This window comes from Eleutherodactylus coqui, chromosome 9 (genome assembly GCF_035609145.1).
Source record: "Eleutherodactylus coqui strain aEleCoq1 chromosome 9, aEleCoq1.hap1, whole genome shotgun sequence".
Taxonomy (NCBI): domain Eukaryota; kingdom Metazoa; phylum Chordata; class Amphibia; order Anura; family Eleutherodactylidae; genus Eleutherodactylus; species Eleutherodactylus coqui.
In genome coordinates, this window is record NC_089845.1 from 78,306,247 (window position 1) to 78,324,564 (window position 18,318).

Consider the following 18,318-nt stretch of genomic DNA (forward strand, 5'->3'; position numbering starts at 1 on the left):
TCTTAAAATGCTATTGAATTCCGAATTATCAGGCCGGCCCTTCCTAAAATTCTATTTCAGCGGTGGCTTCATTTCCAGCCAGAAGGCTTAGTTCTCTCAGGCCTAATTTTACATGAATGGCTAGTTGTGGCATTGACTCTCTTGCTGCTTTTGTTGCGAGCTGAGAGATTATTTTAGCAATTATTTCTCTCGCATTCATTTTCTGCAGTCATGGATTTGTGGCTCTTCAAGGAATAAAAAATGTAGTTACCTAATAATCTAGCATCCACCTTGTATGGGAACAGGGCTCTGTAAAGAAAGATACAATGGCAGCAGCAGCACAGTGCTTCATACCTCACCTTTAAGTTCAGCGTTCAGTGGCTCTTGGGCATAGAGTGGTATTCTTAAGGCCGCTTTCACACGGGCAACCGCGATATCGCAGCTTTGTACACGCGATTTTGTAGCGCCACTGATGTTGTGTGTTTTCTTTTTTTTTTTTTTTCTTTGTGAAAAAAAAAATAAAAATCTCATGTCACTGTTACTAGCTTTTTTTTTTTTTTTTTTTTTATCGCGAGGAAGTTAATAGGAGTTTCTAATGTTAAAATTGTATTGCATAACACGAAAATCGCAAGTCTGTGCTATGCAATTCAATAAACAAGGAGGCTCCATAGGAAAAACGTGGGCTACAAAACCTAGCACATTGCAGAAAGATAGAGCGTGCCACAATTTTTTTTTCTTTCTAGCAACATGGCATTAGTGAAAACATAGCTAATGTAAAGGAAAGTATGGGTGTCACCAACATGCATTTTTGTAGCACTGTTGCATCACTAAAAAATCACTCTTTTTATAGCCCACGTGAAAGTTCCCCTAACCCTATCCTGAAAGGTTAACGAGTGCTGACGTCGCTGCTAAGGTCTGTCACAGGCACTGCAGCCAATGACCGCGTTAAGCAATTTAATCCACTGTACACTGATGAGAGGCGAAAACTGCAAAGCAACCTGTCTGTACATGGTTAGGTTTTCCTTCTGGAGAAGACTGGGGTTTTCGAACCTTTCGCACAGGACTGACTTGTCCGCAGAACACAGCACAGATCTTGATATTGTCAATTAGTGTGGATTTTGTTAAGTTTTTAACTGCGGAATGTGTTCTGCGGAACATCTTGTGGACTTTAATGGTGTGGGTTTTTTTGTTCCCTCCCCCCCCACCCCCTTGAAGACTTTATTTGCAGAATTACGTCTTCTGTATGTTTTTAGTAATCCACAACAACAATTCCACAAGATGACCTTAAAGGGGTTGTCCCGCGCCGAAACGGGTTTTTTTTTTTTTTCAATAGCCTCCCCGTTCGGCGCGAGACAAACCCGATGCAGGGGTTTAAAAAAAAAAAAAAGGATAGTACTTACCCGAATCCCCGCGCTCCGGTGACTTCTTACTTACCTTGTGAAGATGGCCGCCGGGATCTTCACCCACGGTGGACCGCAGGTCTTCTCCCATGGTGCACCGTGGGCTCTGTGCGTTCCATTGCCGATTCCAGCCTCCTGATTGGCTGGAATCGGCACACGTGACGGGGCGGAGCTACAAGGAGCCGCTCTCCGGCACGAGGGCCCCATTCAGAAGGGAGAATACCGGACTGCGCAAGCGCGTCTAATCGGGAGATTAGACGGCACCATGGAGACGAGGACGCTAGCAACGGAGCAGGTAAGTGAATAACTTCTGTATGGCCAATATTTAATGCACGATGTACATTACAAAGTGCATTAATATGGCCATACAGAAGTGCTGAACCCCACTTGCTTTCGCGGGACAATCCCTTTAACTCCATAGGAGAAATTTTTCCGCTGCGGAATTTAATCTTGCGGTTTTGAAGTAAAGACATGCAGATTTTAACAGGTGCAGAATTAAAGTCCCACAGGCATAACCTTGAGATTCAGAAATGCCTACGTTGACTAAATCCGTCCTGTGTGAAAAGTCCCTTTTATATTCCAAGTCATGTTGGGCCTGTTAGAAGGCAGCTTTGCTACAAGTCAGGGTCCGACCTCCTAACAAGTGGCTCTGCCAAGGCGTAGTATCTCCCATTTGCCTACCAATTTCTGGTATAGCACATGCATACTCATTGAATACTCGTGTGTCAAAATAAGTGTTTCCTTACTTATAAAAAAAGGCAAAGATTCAGTTTAAGGCCAGACTCACTCGAGCAGGTCGGATTCCAGCTGTGGCAAGTAACTGTATTGCATATGACTGTGGAGGCACGCATGGGCTACGGGTTGCACGCATCCATTGACATCAATAGAAGCCGTCCACACAGAAACTGCGATGAAATAGAGCATGCAGCGATTTTTCTGATACTCGCGGAATACGGAATTCGTACCGACGGGTGTGAAGGAAAATTTGACAGTACATGCCTTTCAGTGCCCGCGTTTTATCCCGAATTCTCGGTTTGGACGGCGTTAGAAGAATCTGCAATTCAAATCGGGTAGTGAGAGACCGGCCTAAAGGATCATTACACTGCTGAAACTAAAAACTTCAATCCCTAATAGGATACATACACAAATTGTAGCTGCTTCATTAGAAATGGAAATGTTTTTCAATAGACATCTATGAATGTATTTACAGAGGGATGTTTATTGCTATGGCCCTCTGTGGTTGTATTTGTTTGTCATGAGTTGCTGTGGCATATGGGTGCCTGTCCACAGGCATGATTTCGCCGGCAGTAAACCGCCGGCAAATCACGCTTGCCGAAGCTTTCCATAGCATTGCTATGGAAAGCGCCGGCCCCTGTCCATGAGCGGAGAATAATTGTGATTCTCCGCTCGTGGCGGGCAATTCGCAGCGTGCTACGAATTGCCCCGATTCTCCACGGTCAGCCTATATATCAGATAGGGCTGATCGGTGGAGATTCCTGTACGGCTCCTGCTCTCGTCTTATTCGTATAGCGGCAACTTATTCCACAGCGCTTTCAAGTAATTTATTAATTACCCCCAGCAAGCTGGGTATTCATTTTACCGATCTCGGAAGGATGGAAGGCCGAGTCGACCTTGAGCCGGCTACCTGAACTACTTGCTTTTTACTTTAACTGTCATTTAAGGCATCTTTCACACGGGCAACAAAGTTGCGATATTTTGTAGCAATGCGACATCACTACAAAACGCATGTATGTGAAGCCCAGGGTTTCCAATGGGTTCTTTCAGGCTACAAGATATCTCATGTGAAAGAACCCATTGGAAACCAGAGCTTTACATACATGTGTTTTGTAGTGATGTAGCATCGCTACAAAATCTCTCAATTTTGTAGTCCTTGTGAAAGAGGCCTTAGGCCTTCTGTCCACGGGAAAAATTTAAACTGCGTTCCCCGCAGCGATAATCCGGCCGCGGAGAACGCAATGAACACTTTCCATAGACCTACTAAGGAAAGCGCAGGCCCCTGTCCACTCGCGAGATTTAAATCGCAGCATGCTGCCAATTGCTGCGATTCTCTGCAGTGAGCCTATCCGTCAGCTCTCCCCAGCGGTGGCTCCCATGGCGTAGATCTGCCGCAGGATATCTCTACGTCCGTGGACAGGAGCCCTTGAGGTGAAATTAACAGACGCTGTAATTGGCAGATTAAATGTTTGGTTATGTACCCTTTAGTCCATAGCCATAATGGCAACCAACTTCACAATCAATGGCAAGTAAAGGCCCATTTACACGCAACAATTATCACTCAAAATTAGTTCAAATGAATGAATTTGCACAATAATAGATACGTGTAAATGTGAAGCCATTGCACACTGTTTTTGTCATTTTATCACTGAGTTTCAGCCTGCATGAGAAGGGTTGTTGGTTTTAAATGGCATTCCTTCAGTCTATCAAAGATTGAACAACTTGAGGGGAGGGCTGATTATGCTAGACAAGCAAACATAAACACAATGACTACTTGTTTACTCATGCCAGCAGAAGACATGTCTTATCTTCACACTAATTAAAACCCTACTGGCCAGAAATTCCTCACATAAACAAAGGCCCATCTGAGCAAACAACATATAGTGTTTACTTTTGAGGGAAATGGAGAGGTTTTCACACAATTATCTGTACATTTAAATGCTTAGCATTTCTATGCAAAAAAAATCGTTAAGTCGTTCGTTTAGTCTTGTTTGTTCAAATGTTTATCGTGGGTCTATAGTTAAAATCTTGTGTGTCGTGGAGCAATTCTAGCACGCTGTGGGTAAAATTTAAGTACACGGTTCATTCAGTTGCTCCCCCTAGAGGAGTCTTATTCCTTTTGGGTTATGAATGATGGCCTCCACGGTTTACAGTGTTCTAGAATGTCTGCTGATTACTGATGACTAAAGTTCTATTCTAAATAAACACTGTTACTGTACATGAGACAAGTGAAGCAGAAGGGAAGCTGTTTACTCTTCCACCTTTTGTACTGCACAATGGGGTTGAAGCAGGCTTTTGAGATTTAATTTGTTTTGTAGATGTCACATCCCAGAGTACTGACTAATGCATTTTCCCAGGCGAGAGCTGAGAAGAGTGCTTATCTCTGCAGTATTTCATTCTGATACCAATTGCAGACTATTTCTGTAGCAAAGCGCACAGGCACACAGCAAAGTGGATTAATACCACAGCTTGTTGATCAGACAGTTCTGCTGGAAAAATCTACCTGTTTCAAATAATACAATTTTTTTTTCAAGCAGACATCAGATCAGCTGGTTAAACATTTTTTTCTTTATGCTGTATGTCTGTTATTAAATCTGTTCTAGAGCTCTGTGGAATTTGTCGTGCATGACATGAGAATTGGTTCCAGTTAAACGTTATCTAATTGAGAAAACTCCAATAGGTTTGTGGTTGATGTTTAAAAGGGCTAGAAGTCAAGGTCCCATATTTTGGATTTCTCAACTATAGGGCTGGATATTATGTACAATATGTGTGACACTTTTAAAAAAAAAAAAAAATCCTTTGCACCATATTTATCAATACATAAGACCCTCCGCTTAATGACCGTTCACATTTGTAACTGAAAATGGTAAACAAAACCCTAGAATTGGTATTTTAAAAAAAACAAAAACCTTATTAACACAATATTTGTTACGTTCGATGTTGGTGCAATGTACCCCTGGCCTACTTTAAACGTAAAGGTCCATTTGGACCTAAAGATTCTAGCTTAAAATTGGCTCAAAGCCATCTTTTGAGCGAGAATCATTGGGTCTAAATGGACTGACGACATGCAGTTTTCGTGCATGACTCGTTCCTCGCTCAATTCTAGTTTTCTTGAATTGAGCGATGAACTGTGATCAGTGGTGCAGGCTGTTATCACAGTCGGCAGCGCTGATAAGATTCTTACAGCCAGTGTCCCGCTGGTAGTTCACAGTTCTTTGCCTACGCTTGTTAGAGTTAATAATTCGTGGTGGTGGCTTTGCATCTTTTTTTTTTTTTCTCCTCTCCCCCTTATTGGGTTTTTGGTTTGAGTGCTGCTGGATTTCTCTATTCTTGGTAGTTCACAGCAGGACACCGGCTTTAATCTGCTTATGCAGAACAGCTGTATTGTTTACCGAGCGATAGCGGCGGTTTCCTGCTCCACCTGCATAGCTCTTTAGTAGCTACTTAGCTACTACAGACTATGCAAAGATGATCACTCAAAACTGTCACTCAAACTGTCGTTTGAGCCACTTTTTGAGCGATCATCTATGTCAACACCAGACAAAAAACAAGGAGATAAACTGCTCCCAACTAGGAAAGGTCCCTACCTAAAAGCAGATTGACTGCTCTGACAAGTGCGAACCTGCTGAATGTCTCTTGTCCTGTCACCTGACTCTCTAACAGAAGGCAAGGGAGAAAACCACAGTTAGAATAACCAAGAGTGAGGGAAATAAACCACAACTTAACTGAAAGGTGCACAGCTCACTCCAGGAGTAGTTGGATCCAGCTCCAACCACCATGCCTAAATGAAACTGCAATAAACCGCTACGGGAGGGGTAGAAATATAAAGCCCTCCCTACCTGCTGATAGGCCGACCAGGGAAGAAACCTCCCCTAATAAAACCTCTCTGAGGTAGGAGACTCTGAGGGAAATACCAACATGCAACTATAGTTATGGGCAACCCCCACACAAAATGTGTCAACCTGTATAGGAGCAGAGCGACAAGTCTGCTTCCACATTGTGCCTAGCGTACCACGACACCGTCGCGACTGACAAGCCGCAACAATATTTATCTGTGATTGAGCTGCTGCACCCCTGATAGGACACTAACGGCACTGGTTTACCTTTATATTATCACTACTAAACATTAAGAAGGGCCATTTAGACTTTACTATTTTAATGTGCAGTAATAATCATATGCAGTGTCAGGTTTGCTTTGACAAGATTTGGCCTCTTTGCTTTGGTCCTTAGTGCACTTATCACTATGCTATGCATAGCTTAAAGGGGTATTCCCTTCCCGGCTTTTTACAATCTGGCCCTCTGTTTCGACCTCCTGTTGGGAACAGTTGAGTGCTTCAGCCCAACTCTGTTTTTGTAGCTCTCACCGACGTGAATGAGCACTACGGAAACAGCGTTGCGCTGTGCTACACGGTTTCCGTTGTTCCCATTCACTTCAATGAGGGTAAAGGAAACCACACTTAGCTGTGACCGATTTCGGAGGTGGGTTTAGGCTGTCTGAACATAGTCTTAAGCTTTTTGTTTTTCTTTTAAAGTGCATTAAATGTTACAATATTTTAATCCATTGGTTTAATACTTGCAAAAAGTGTAAATGTTGCTGTTTGTTGTAGAGAAGAACGTTGTTCCCATAATACTGGCAAAAATAAACTGTTTCTGTTTTACAGGATGAGTATACTAATGTATTATATGCTACTACCCTGTTCCCTGAAAATAAGACCTAGCATGATTTTTCCAGAATTTTTGAGGATGCATAACTATTTTTCAGGCTTTTTGAGGATGCTTGAAATATAAGCCCTACTCCAAAATTAAGCCCTGCTAACAGTTAATTAAAAACGTCTCTTTAAGTAGTGTCCTGGCAGCTATACATGTAAAAAAGTTAAAACTTTTTGAACAAAAATTAATATAAGACACTGTCTTATTTTGGGGGAAACACGGCATGTCTATACAGTCTCCTTTTCTTAATTATTTATGACAGATTGCAAGCCCTACTGGGTACAGAGCCATTAAGGCCCCCTGTCCACGGGCGTGATTTTTGCTTTCCGTAGCGTTGCTATGGAAAGCGCCGGCCCAGTGTCCATGAGGAGAATCATTGCGATTCTCCGCTCGCAGACTGCAATTCGCAGCATGCTGTGAATTGCAGCAATTCTCCGCGGTCAGCCTACCTGTCAGATAGGCTAACCGCGGATATTCGTCTGCTGGCTCCTGCTCCCGGGCGGTGGAGATACTAAGAGCTAGTAGTCAGTAATGATGCGGCAATATATTGCTGACTAATTCCGGGTTCACACGAATGGGTCAGTTTCCCCATGCAAGAGTCCCACAGCAGGTTCCGTCTGGTGACCCTGCGCACCTGATATACTGTATTGTGAATGACTGCGGTGGCTTGTAGGCGGTCATGCAGTGGTTTTTTAAATCTTTGTCTATGATGTGGGCACCCGCAGCCCAGACGCAATAATTGACTTCAACGGAGGCCGTTCTTGCAGAGTCTGCAGCAAAATGGAGCATGCTGTGATTTTTCTTCTGCTCGCGGAATACACAATTCATATCTGCGAGTGTGAAGAAAAAAACGTAATGACATGCCTTTTAATGCCTGCTTATGCTGCTGAAAGTCTATTTGGACAGCGATTGTGGATTCCACATCTGTTCATTTGATACCCCCCTAATAATAATGAATTCTAATAATTAATGTAGCATTTGTGTGAATCATATGTACTTGCAGTTTTCTCAAATATATCCCTTTCATCTGTCTTAATAAGAAGATATATATTTTTTGAACTTTGCTATTTTGAATTTTTAAGGGAACCTGTCATGTCTTTTACATTGACCTCAATGAAGGCAGCATAGAGTAGTGACGGACATACTGATTTCAGTGGTCTGACTTCTAGGGTAATGTGCCGTGGTTTTTAAGAAGTTACATCTTGTTCCTACAGTTCCCAGTAAGAGAGGAGTGCAGTTTATTCATGAGGCGCTGTTGGCCCTACACGCCCTCTGTGATTGGTGCTTTTCTCAGTATGCAGTCTAGTAGCTAAACAACTGAATATCACTGAGGGGCTAGCAGCATCTTATGACTATAGGCCCATTTACATGTAACGATTGTCACTCAAATTTCGCTCACGAAAGAACGTGATAATAGTTGCTTCTAAATGCGAACCATCATTTGCTTTTAGTTTGTCGCTCAGTTTCAGCCAGCATAAAAATCCTCATCTGCTCCCTCACTTCTCATCACATTCTATGGCAAATGGGGAGCGTTTAAATGTAAAGCGCTGAACGAGAAGTGAACAACAATCTGCCTGTCTAAACACTCTGCACGAGCGCGAACAAACTAGCGGTGATGTCACTGGCTCGTTCAAACAAGAATCAGCTAAGTGTAGAAGGGGCATGAGTGTGACTTATCTCTTGCAGGGAGCTGCAGGAACAAGCTGTAAGTTCTTAAAAACCACTGCACCTTATCCTGGAAGTGACAGAGCGCCGAGATCGGCGAGTCTGCCCCTACTTTATGCTGCCCTCAGTGAAGACAGCATATAAAGCGCATGACAGGTTCTCTTTAAAATGTTGGTAGGCTTTTTGTGTTTTGATAATCTTAAAAATCCGTTTCAGAGAAAGCTTACGGGAATCATTTCAGCTCCTTGTAAACCTCTCAACTCGTACAGATTTGTGTAAAGCTATGGGGAGAAAAGTCAGGTTCTGTTGAGGGCAATCTGTTGCAAAGAAGACTACACCGAGGAGAGGGGAATATGTTAAGCTATAACACGGAAAAGCTGATGTGCGAGACAGCCTATGTCGTCTTATTTACACCTGACAGCATTTGCCATGCTTACAATTTGCATATCAAACTGGGAGAACCTAGAGAAGAAAAAAAGTTTAAAGGAACATTCTGCTTACCCATTGTGTTCTATATGGTCTAAAGCAAACAAGTACGCTGGGCAAAACCTCAGTACAAACTACATTTTACACATGTTGTATTGTGTAAAATGTAGACTAGTAGTGTGTGGTTTTGATGGATTGATATGCAAATCCAAAAAGGGGCTTTTGGATGGAACTAATATCCTTCAAAAAAAATCATTCGAACAAGCAAAACCAAACGATAATCGTTGAGTCTAAACGCAAGACGACTAAGAACAAGAATCGTTTACTTCTCGCTCGTCGCTAATGTGAAAGATTGAATGAATGATTCTCGTTGAAAGACTATATTGAATCTGCCTGTCTGAACAGCCTGCACAAGAGCAAACAAATAAGCGATGACATCACTCGCATGTTCGCTTGTGCAAATGAGAATCGGCTCATCTAAAAGGAGCCCTATGGGGAAAAAAGGGTTGTCTGTGTTTCTCACTTTTTAGATTTGTCCAGAAAAGTTCTTCCTGTATAAAGGGGTCTTCTGCTTCATACAGTTTCTGCTTTTTAGTAGGTTCCTTGCTGATCCCCAGCAGTTAGATGTATTTTGTGGGGAAACCTGGCAGCGAGTGCTCAGTTCCCCCTACATTGCCACCACAGGGGAAATTTAAAGGTTTTCCTGCACTTAACTATTGATGACCTTTCCTCCGAGGAGGTCCTCAATACTTGATCAGCTGTATACATTTGAATGGAGGTGGACGGATGGAAGAGATATCTGGTCCACTCGACCTCCGTTCTCTAAACAAATATCGCTCATGTGTGAAAGCATTGAAATTGTAGACCTTGATCTCATATCTATAAAACCTTCCATAAAGGTGTTCTAAGTGGCAGTCCTATTTGTAGAGCGAACAGGCATGCTTTGTCCCATTTGTGCCTGTGAGCCTGGTGGAAGCCAACTCTAGGCTGTACATGTGAGTCGGGTCTCCCACCTACCTTAACAGTCTCATATGGTAATTCCTATATATTGGCCATACATATCTATCTGAATGAACATCTTGTGTTATATATAAAGCCTCATGACTATTTCACCTGTAAGGAAAAGTAAACCCGCAGCCACATACAGTTATATAATGTCCATCTGAGGTTAATAGCATTTGCAGAGACTTTTTTCTTTTGAAGATTTTACATATCAAGAAGAGCATTTTGAAGTCCTAATGAGAGAGGCTGGGACCTCGAATACTAAACTAAATGTTTGTGAGGGTATGCTAGTTTTTATCTTGGAATCTGAAATGAATGTTCCGAATACATTGCTACAAAAAGGCTTCTGGCAGCGATGAGCGGCACAGGCTCTTTGCAGCAGAGTTAAAATCTTCAAAGACATTTTTGTATCAACACTGATTATCTGATTAAAAGTCCATTTGGGGATACTTCCATGGATACATTGTTTCAGATTTTCTTTGCTGTCACTATACCTTTTTTTTGTTATGCTAATTTTTTATAACCCGTAAATCATATAAATTTGTCTATTTTGTATAACTGTTTTAACTTTTGAAAAAGACTTGTCAAATTATTTTCCCTTATGAAATAACCACTAGAGAGTATGCCCGTCCTCTAAACTAACCCTGCTGTGTGAGTGCTGCAAAATATTTAACAGTTTAAAAGAAAAAATCAATCCAGAGTGTTGCTTAATAAAAAACATGTTTGCTTTCCTTTTTGTTGTATTTTCTAGTTTTGTCATGTCAAAAGAAACATGTTACATTGGACACTGAAGTAAACTCTTAGGCCTCCCTCACACAGGCGTTTGCAAAAACACAGCTTTTTTTATTACGCTGTGTTTACTGCGGTTTCAGCAGCGCTGGCATGCATTTTGCCAGCGTTTTGGCTGCGTTTTCAGCACAGCTAAAAAAACAGCCAAGGAAGCTGAAGAAAAAGCAATACTCGTCTAACTGGCACCATCCGGGTCCCTGCCGCTGTTCTTTGGAGCTTTGGGCAGGCTGCCGGGCACTTGTCAGCGCCAACAAAGCATCTATTGCTGGTGACAGGGATTGAAATCCCTGCCTCCAGCGAGAGATTGCTCTGATTGGCCCAGCCAATTCAATAAATGGCTGTGATTGGTGCATCTAGCGCTGGCTCTGAGTGGCTGAGCCCACGGCTCAGCCACTCAGAGCAATTCCTTGCTGGAGGCGGGAATTTCAATTCCTGTCACCAGCAATAGATGCTTTATCGGCGCTGATAAGTGCCTGGAGCTCTGGAGAACAGCGACAGGCAGCGCCAGCTAGGTGAGGATTACTTTTTTTTTTCAGATAGTTTACCTAGTGCTTGCGTTTAGTGCTTCCGAAAACGTGGTACCAAATTGTGGCACATTTTCAGCAGCACTGAAACCGCTGCCTATTTATTTCAATGGGCAATGCAGGGCTAAAAACGGCCAAAGATAGAACATGTGTCGCTGTCAAAGCACGGTATTGAAGACTCTATGTTTTGGTGCCTCTGTGAGCAGCCACATTAAAATGAATGGCAGCGCTGAACGCTGTACAAAAACGTCTGTGTGAGGGAGGCCTTAAAGCCTATTACCAGAGATTTGAACAAATACTGCTCTGCCTACTTGGATTTCTGATAACGCATATATTTGTTAAATATCCCATAGTTCAACATATTTATCTAGCTTTTATGTGCTACTGGCTGTAAAGGCAATTGGATCCATCAAGATCTGTCATATGCATCATGACGTCTTTTTACCAATAGTTTTCGGATAATGCAAGGTTTCTACTATTGAAAATATAAAACCGATAAATCTTGGGATGAATTTGCTGCAGAATCTGCTGAGACCAAAAAAAAACCACAAATTGGTACGGGTTCTGTCTCGGAAATGGTTCAGGAAATGCTGTGGACTTGCCAATGCTACTAATTTTCAAACAATTGAGATCCTGCAGACTTAAAGTCCGCACTCCAGATCAGTTGCACTGTTGATTCCACACGCGTTTTTGTTTATGGTAAATAAATTAAAAAAAAGGGTTTCCTCAGAATAGGTCATAATTTTGAGTCTGTGGTCTGCCGGCTTCGAAACCTAGCAAATAAGCTGATTTGGGTTCTCGCAGTGGCCACAGTGGAAACTCCTGCTCCAACCCCTGTGTAGTGGCCAGTGCTTGTAACTGTAGGTGCAGCTCACATTGATTTTAATGGGACCCCAACCTGTAGTCACATGCACCTGCCACTACACAGGGGTTGGAGCTGCAGCTTCTGCTCTGGCCACTGTGTATTGTGGCGCTGACAGCGGGTGCTCGATTAGCTGAACGGCCAGGATCCCAAGCAGCAGACCCCAGCCTATCAACTACTGGTTACCTATCCTGAGGATAGGTCATCAATAATATTTTTCTGGAAACCTCCTTTAAGGTGAAGTGTTGGGTCTGCCGCTTTCCAGATACACCAAAAAATAAATAAATAAATAAAAATAAAAAGCTTTGGTCACCAATGTAGGCTCAATGTTTTACAGTCAACAGACTGTAATGGGTAGGAAGTTCAAGGGATTGGTCATCCCCACAATATTTTTGAAAAACAGCTTGCAATGGTGTAAGACAACATAAATGGTAATACCTCCTCACTCCCCTTCCCAATCCCATGCAATTTTTCTCCAGTTCTGCGGTGATTTCTGTTCTACTTCCTCCAGCAATGGTGTGTCCGCACGACATGTGAATCCTCTAGCCAATCACTGGTCGCTGTGATGTTGACACATTATTTTACACCAATGTAATCAGTTTTTAAAGCACTTAATGGAGTTGTACAACCATTTTAATGTTATCCATGGTAGGTCAATCTGCTACTGTCTGGTAGACACTTAACCTTCTGGTGGTGGTCTCATGTTCTCGTCCTAATGCTGCATTCCCACGAACGTATATCGGCTCTGTTTTCACGCCGAGCCGATATACGTCGTCCTCATCTGCAGGGGGGTGGGAGGAGGATGGAAGAGCCAGGAGCAGGAACTGAGCTCCCGCCCCCTCTGCCTCCTCTCTGCCCCTCTGCACTATTTGCAATGGGGAGAGGCGGAATGTGGGTGGGGCTAATTCTCGGAACTTAGCCCTGCCCCCATCCCGCGTCCTTTCATTGCAAATACAGTAGTGCAGAGGGGCGGAGAGGAGGCAGAGAGGGGGCGGGAGCTCAGTTCCTGCTCCTTGCTCTTCCATCCCCCCCCCCCCCCTGCACATGAGGACGACGTATATCGGCTCGGCGTGAAAACCGAGCCGATATACGGTCGTGGGCATGCAGCCTAAAAGGCATATATATGTTGCCTATATGTGATTACCGATGAAAAAATAAAAAAAAACAAACAAAAAAAAATCCCATTATGCACTAGAACTTGGTTCTATTAAATTGATTCCTCATCTTGGATATAGAGTTTCTACCTGCTGTAAACAAGGTCGTTTATAATAAATAGACTTTTGGTTAATAATTAGTGAATTTTGTTATATTCCCCTACATCACCACACTACTTGTGAGCTGATGAGATCCTATTACCCATTTTTATTTATTTATTTTTTTTACAAAAGCGGCCACTTTTTTTCTGACCCTTTTCATTACTACAGCAAGCAAAAATTAATATGTTTTAATGAAATTTTATGTTAAAATGAGAAAATTCGGCGTTGTCGCTAAAGCAGGTGAAAATGTGAAGGTAGAGGAGGAGGCAAAAAGAGAAATTAAAATCTGAGTAGTCATTGTGTCTAGTTGTCTTGGGTTATGATCCTAATGTTCATGTTAAGATTGAGGGGTATTTTTGTTCGTTTTATTCATTTTTTTATGAGAAAAAATGTAATTGCTTAAGTATTGTAGTTATTAGATTTAAAAAAAAATAATTATTAAATAATTCAGCCGTTTTACAGCATAAGCCATCTTTTTATGAAATATTGATGATGTGTTCTAAAAGCTTTTTCTGTCTAGCCCGGCTTCAATTATGTATTCACTTTTATTGTTTGGAGGGGGCCGGCTGTGCCCCCGCTGTGTGACCTCTCAGGTGTTCATTTTCTGATTTTTGTTTTATTTTTTAACAAATAATAATCTTATTTATTTCAATGTATTTAGCTGAATTTTTTTTTTCTCTTTTCGCAGAACATTAAAACAACATGACTTTAGAAACGGGTTCTGAATCTGAATGCAAACAGGAGCAAGAGAAAGACCAGAAAGGGACGGGTGGCACACAACCGGGACAGCAGCCTGGAGACGATCAGAACGCGTTAGAACACTTTCCGGCTGCAGCCGCACACAGTACACCCTTGAAAAGTGAAAAGGCAAGTGTCATTTATTTTTCCATCTCATCATACTAGAGCCATTACCAATACCATTCAACCATTTTTCATTTATCAAAAGTGTTCTTTGTATGAGTGCAAAATCAATATAGCCTAATGATTTCCAGTTCACCTTTGTGTGCTCGGCTCGGAATGACTGTGAAGAGACTTCTATGTCTCGGATACCAGCTTGAAAAACCTATTAACCTGTTATATGGAGCTTATTGTACAAATGTGGAGAGGGCCGGGAATTCAAGTCAGACAGGTTTTCACTATTCCCTAATTTTCTGTAGAATAACGCTTGATTTAAGTCGTTCCCCAGGACGTAACATCGATGGCCTATCCTAAAAATAGGCCATCAATGTTTGATTGGTGGGGACTGACATTTGGGACTCCTGCTGATGTTCAATTTGTAGGATTTCGACCCAAGAGACCCATTTTACTAATGCACTGAAGGGACTAAGGCTTTCTCCTTCATTGTTTAAAGGCACCATGGCTCACTTAGTACCAGTCACAATTGCCCATATAGATGAGAAAGCGTTCCTGAGGAAAGAATGAAGGCAAAGGCAGCAGCCCCTTCACTCTTATTTGGTGGGGTCTGGGGTTTTGATGTTTTCTAATCAAAATGTATAGTTTTTTCCTAAGGATAGCCAGGGGGACCCTTTTATTAAGTTGTTTGATGTATAGCTCCCAGGAGAAAACAAACTTTTGCCTTTTTGTGCCCAATGCACACGGCTGCATATGCATTGCGGAATCCGTAGTGCACGTCTGCCTCCGGATTCCGCAGCAAATACCGCCCAGAGCATGCAATGTAAAAGCAGGTTTCCATGCCTAGGAGTGGAAAGCAAATGCGTTTTTTTTCCCCCCTGCCCGCAGGAGGAGAATCTTGGCATGCTCCATTTTGAGCCAGATTCTGTGCGGGTCGGCTTCCATTGAAGTCAGTGGAAGCCGTTCATTTCGTGGCCCTTCCGCAGTCGTCATGGCTGAAAAGCCGCAGGATCCGTGTCATCGCCTAGCGACAGCGCGGTCACGTCTCTACTGCGTCGGCGTATCTGCAGTATAGAAGAAAAGCATCCGGACAGGTACGCAGGGCTTACCAGCTGGGCACTGGGTCGGATTCCTGTATGGGTTAGCGCTCCTGCAGAGGCTGCGTATGGCTGCGAGTGCACTGCGCACGGCTGTGTATCACGTGCACATGGACATGCGCAATGGGACCCCTTTTTTTTTTTTTTTTTTTTTATACCACCGTGCTCTGTTTTAGAGTGGGGATGTGTATGAAAACTCTAATATATAGGGCTCACACTGCGTGCTACACAGAGAAATGGAGCATACTGTGATCTATTATGTGTAGAGAAATGGATCACATGGTCTACACACACATGCATTGATCAACGAAGGCCCGTTGACTCCATTCACCGCATAACACGCGGCCTTGTAATACGCGGTGAACACGCGGTCATGGCCATGAGCCCTTAATCTTATGGTTTCTACCTCCACTGATGGACTTCTTTCGTAGCTGGTATTTACACTAGAAATACTTGTTTTTGCTGGTTAAAAAAAAAGCGTCAGTAATTTTACCTAATAAGGCTGGCTTTACATGGGTGGATTCAAATTGCAGAATCTGCAGCAAAACGTGAGCATTGTAAAGCATGTAAAATTAGCTTTTTCGCTCACACCCGCCAATACGAATTATATTTGTATTCTGCGAGCGAAGGAAAAATCACAGCATGCTCTATTTTGCTGCGGATTCCATGCAGACTGCCTCCATTAAGTCAATGGAGACCGTCCGACCCTCAGTCCATACGTGATTAACACTGCGTATGGGCCACAGGTACCCGCATCATCGCTTAGCGACGGCACAGGCAATACAAACTGTCAAAGTGTACTGTGCCTGGCTGACGGTGAGCTGCCGCGGTCATACGCAATACAGAAAATTCAGTTATGTGCGGTCACTGGCCGGGCTCACAGCTGGAAACCGCTTTGGGCCACTCACATGCGGAATCTGATCTGCCTGCATGAAGCCGGCCGAAGACAGTATGTGAAAAATGTGGCAACCCTAAATCTTTCGCTTCTATCCTTGTTAGGTTTTTTTTTTTTTTTCTTTTCTATTTGTTAGTAGTCTTTTATGAACAGATGACCTGTTTGTCCTCTACTGGTCCGACCTTTACCTTCTTCTGCAAAATACAATACTTTTTTTATTTTTATATTTTATTTAGTTCTCTTGGAATTTAGTTCTGCTCCAGGAATTAACTAAGAATTGTTGACCGCTATTTTCAGAACAAGTCCATCTACGAAGGATGCTAGTAACAAGCCCACTCCTGGGCCGCCCCCAAATCTTGAGTGTGACTTGGAGGAAAATTTTAAATTACAAGTGGCAGATTAGACATTTTAGCAAGGAAGGATAATATATGATGGTGTAAAATCTCCCGAAATGAAGACACTTATCATTTCTTTATAAAAATTTCTAACAGCACTTCCCCATTGATATCAGCTGGGTTTAAATGGTTGCTCATCAGCATTACCATCACTCTAGCTTACTGCCTGCTGCCATTTAGTCATGTTGCATGGCTATACAAGATTAATTTCTTATATGGAATGCAAAAGCAGATGAGAAAATTGCCAATTTAGGTGATTTTTGACAGTAAATGAGGTTTTCTGGATGTGAGGTCTAAAATTAATCTCAATAGGTTAAGTAAGAAATTCAAGCAGAGAAGCAAAACTTTTCATGAGCAATTGAGCTCAAAACATTTAATCGCAGAGACTAAAAATGCAATCCATAAAAGATTGTGGAGCCTTACAAAGGTGTTCTCACACATCCGCTTATGACCCGGAGAGTACAGTTGAGACATATCAATTCTGAATAAGAGGAAATGGAGCCCCTACTCCTTATACTATTCCCTAAGAGATTTTGGGAAAACAGCCAAGAGTTTAGTTGCTTCTTGATACTATTGTACGTTTTAAAAAAATCATTTCTGGCAGGCGGATAAATGTTTAAAAAAAAGGAGAAAAAAAAGTTCCTCAGCTCTAGCGCTACTGCTCTCTTCCTAGAAGCTCCTGCAGCGCTCACGTGCCACTCGTTGATCACGTGACTGCTGCAGCCAATTGAAGGCATCAGGAAGGAATGGCACATGATCACTGCAGAAGTTTTTATGAATGGAGCAATGCTGTAGAGCTGTGGGACTTCTGAAAGGTAAGTACTCGTTGTTTCTACAGTTATTTGTCCCTTGGATACTATCTGGGAAAAACCTTTTTCATTCTTTAAAACAAAAGAAAAAACTAAAAGATATAGTGGTAAAATAGATGAGAAAGACATTGAGTAGAGACAATGCTGAACACGTTGGAGAACAGATGAATCTTGGGAAACCCCTACATTAAAGGCGTTGTCCCGCGAAAGCAAGTGGGGGTATACACTTCTGTATGGCCATATTAATGCACTTTGTAATATACATCGTGCATTAATTATGAGCCATACAGAAGTTATTCACTTACCTGTTCCGTTGCTAGCGTCCCCGTCGCCATGGACCCGTCTAATTTTAGCGTCTAATCGCCCGATTAGACGCGCTTGCGCAGTCCAGTCTTCTCCCTGGTGAATGGGGCCGCTCGTGCCGGAGAGCTGGTCCTCGTAGCTCCGCCCCGTCACGTGTGCCGATTCCAGCCAATCAGGAGGCTGGAATCGGCAATGGACCGCACAGAGCCCACGGTGCACCATGGGAGAAGACCCGCGGTGCATCGTGGGTGAAGATCCCGGCGGCCATCTTACTAAGGTAAGGAAGAAGTCGCTGCAGCTCGGGGATTCGGGTAAGTACTAAATGGTTTTTTTTTTTAACACATGCATTGGGTTTGTCTCGCGCCGAACGGGGGGGCCTATTGAAAAAAAAAACCCTGTTTCGGCACGGGACAACCCCTTTAAGGTGACTGTATTGAGCTAAAACTAACTGTCCAATCTGCAGTCTTTTTTTTATTTTGATCGGCTGGGCCATAAAATCGGACTGATGTTTTGCTAAATTTGATCATCCTGATTTTTTTTTTTTTTTTTTTTTTAAAACAAAAATCACTGAAATGTTGTCTTTCTGCTTTGAGCAGAAAGGACAGGTGTGTTGGCTCCA

At 42.7% G+C, this 18,318-nt stretch overlaps 1 protein-coding gene across 19 annotated transcripts in view; it reads left to right on the plus strand.

Moving 5' to 3' along the window:
- EPB41L3 (erythrocyte membrane protein band 4.1 like 3) overlaps window positions 1-18,318 on the plus strand; it is a 213,437-nt gene that overhangs the window by 67,270 nt on the left and 127,849 nt on the right. For all 19 annotated transcript variants that reach the window (XM_066579582.1, XM_066579581.1, XM_066579588.1 and 16 more), the window contains exon 2: window positions 14,037-14,215. In XM_066579582.1, coding sequence (XP_066435679.1) covers window positions 14,051-14,215 — 165 coding nt within the window. In that variant the 5' untranslated portion in view covers window positions 14,037-14,050. The remainder of the gene's footprint in view (window positions 1-14,036; window positions 14,216-18,318) is intronic.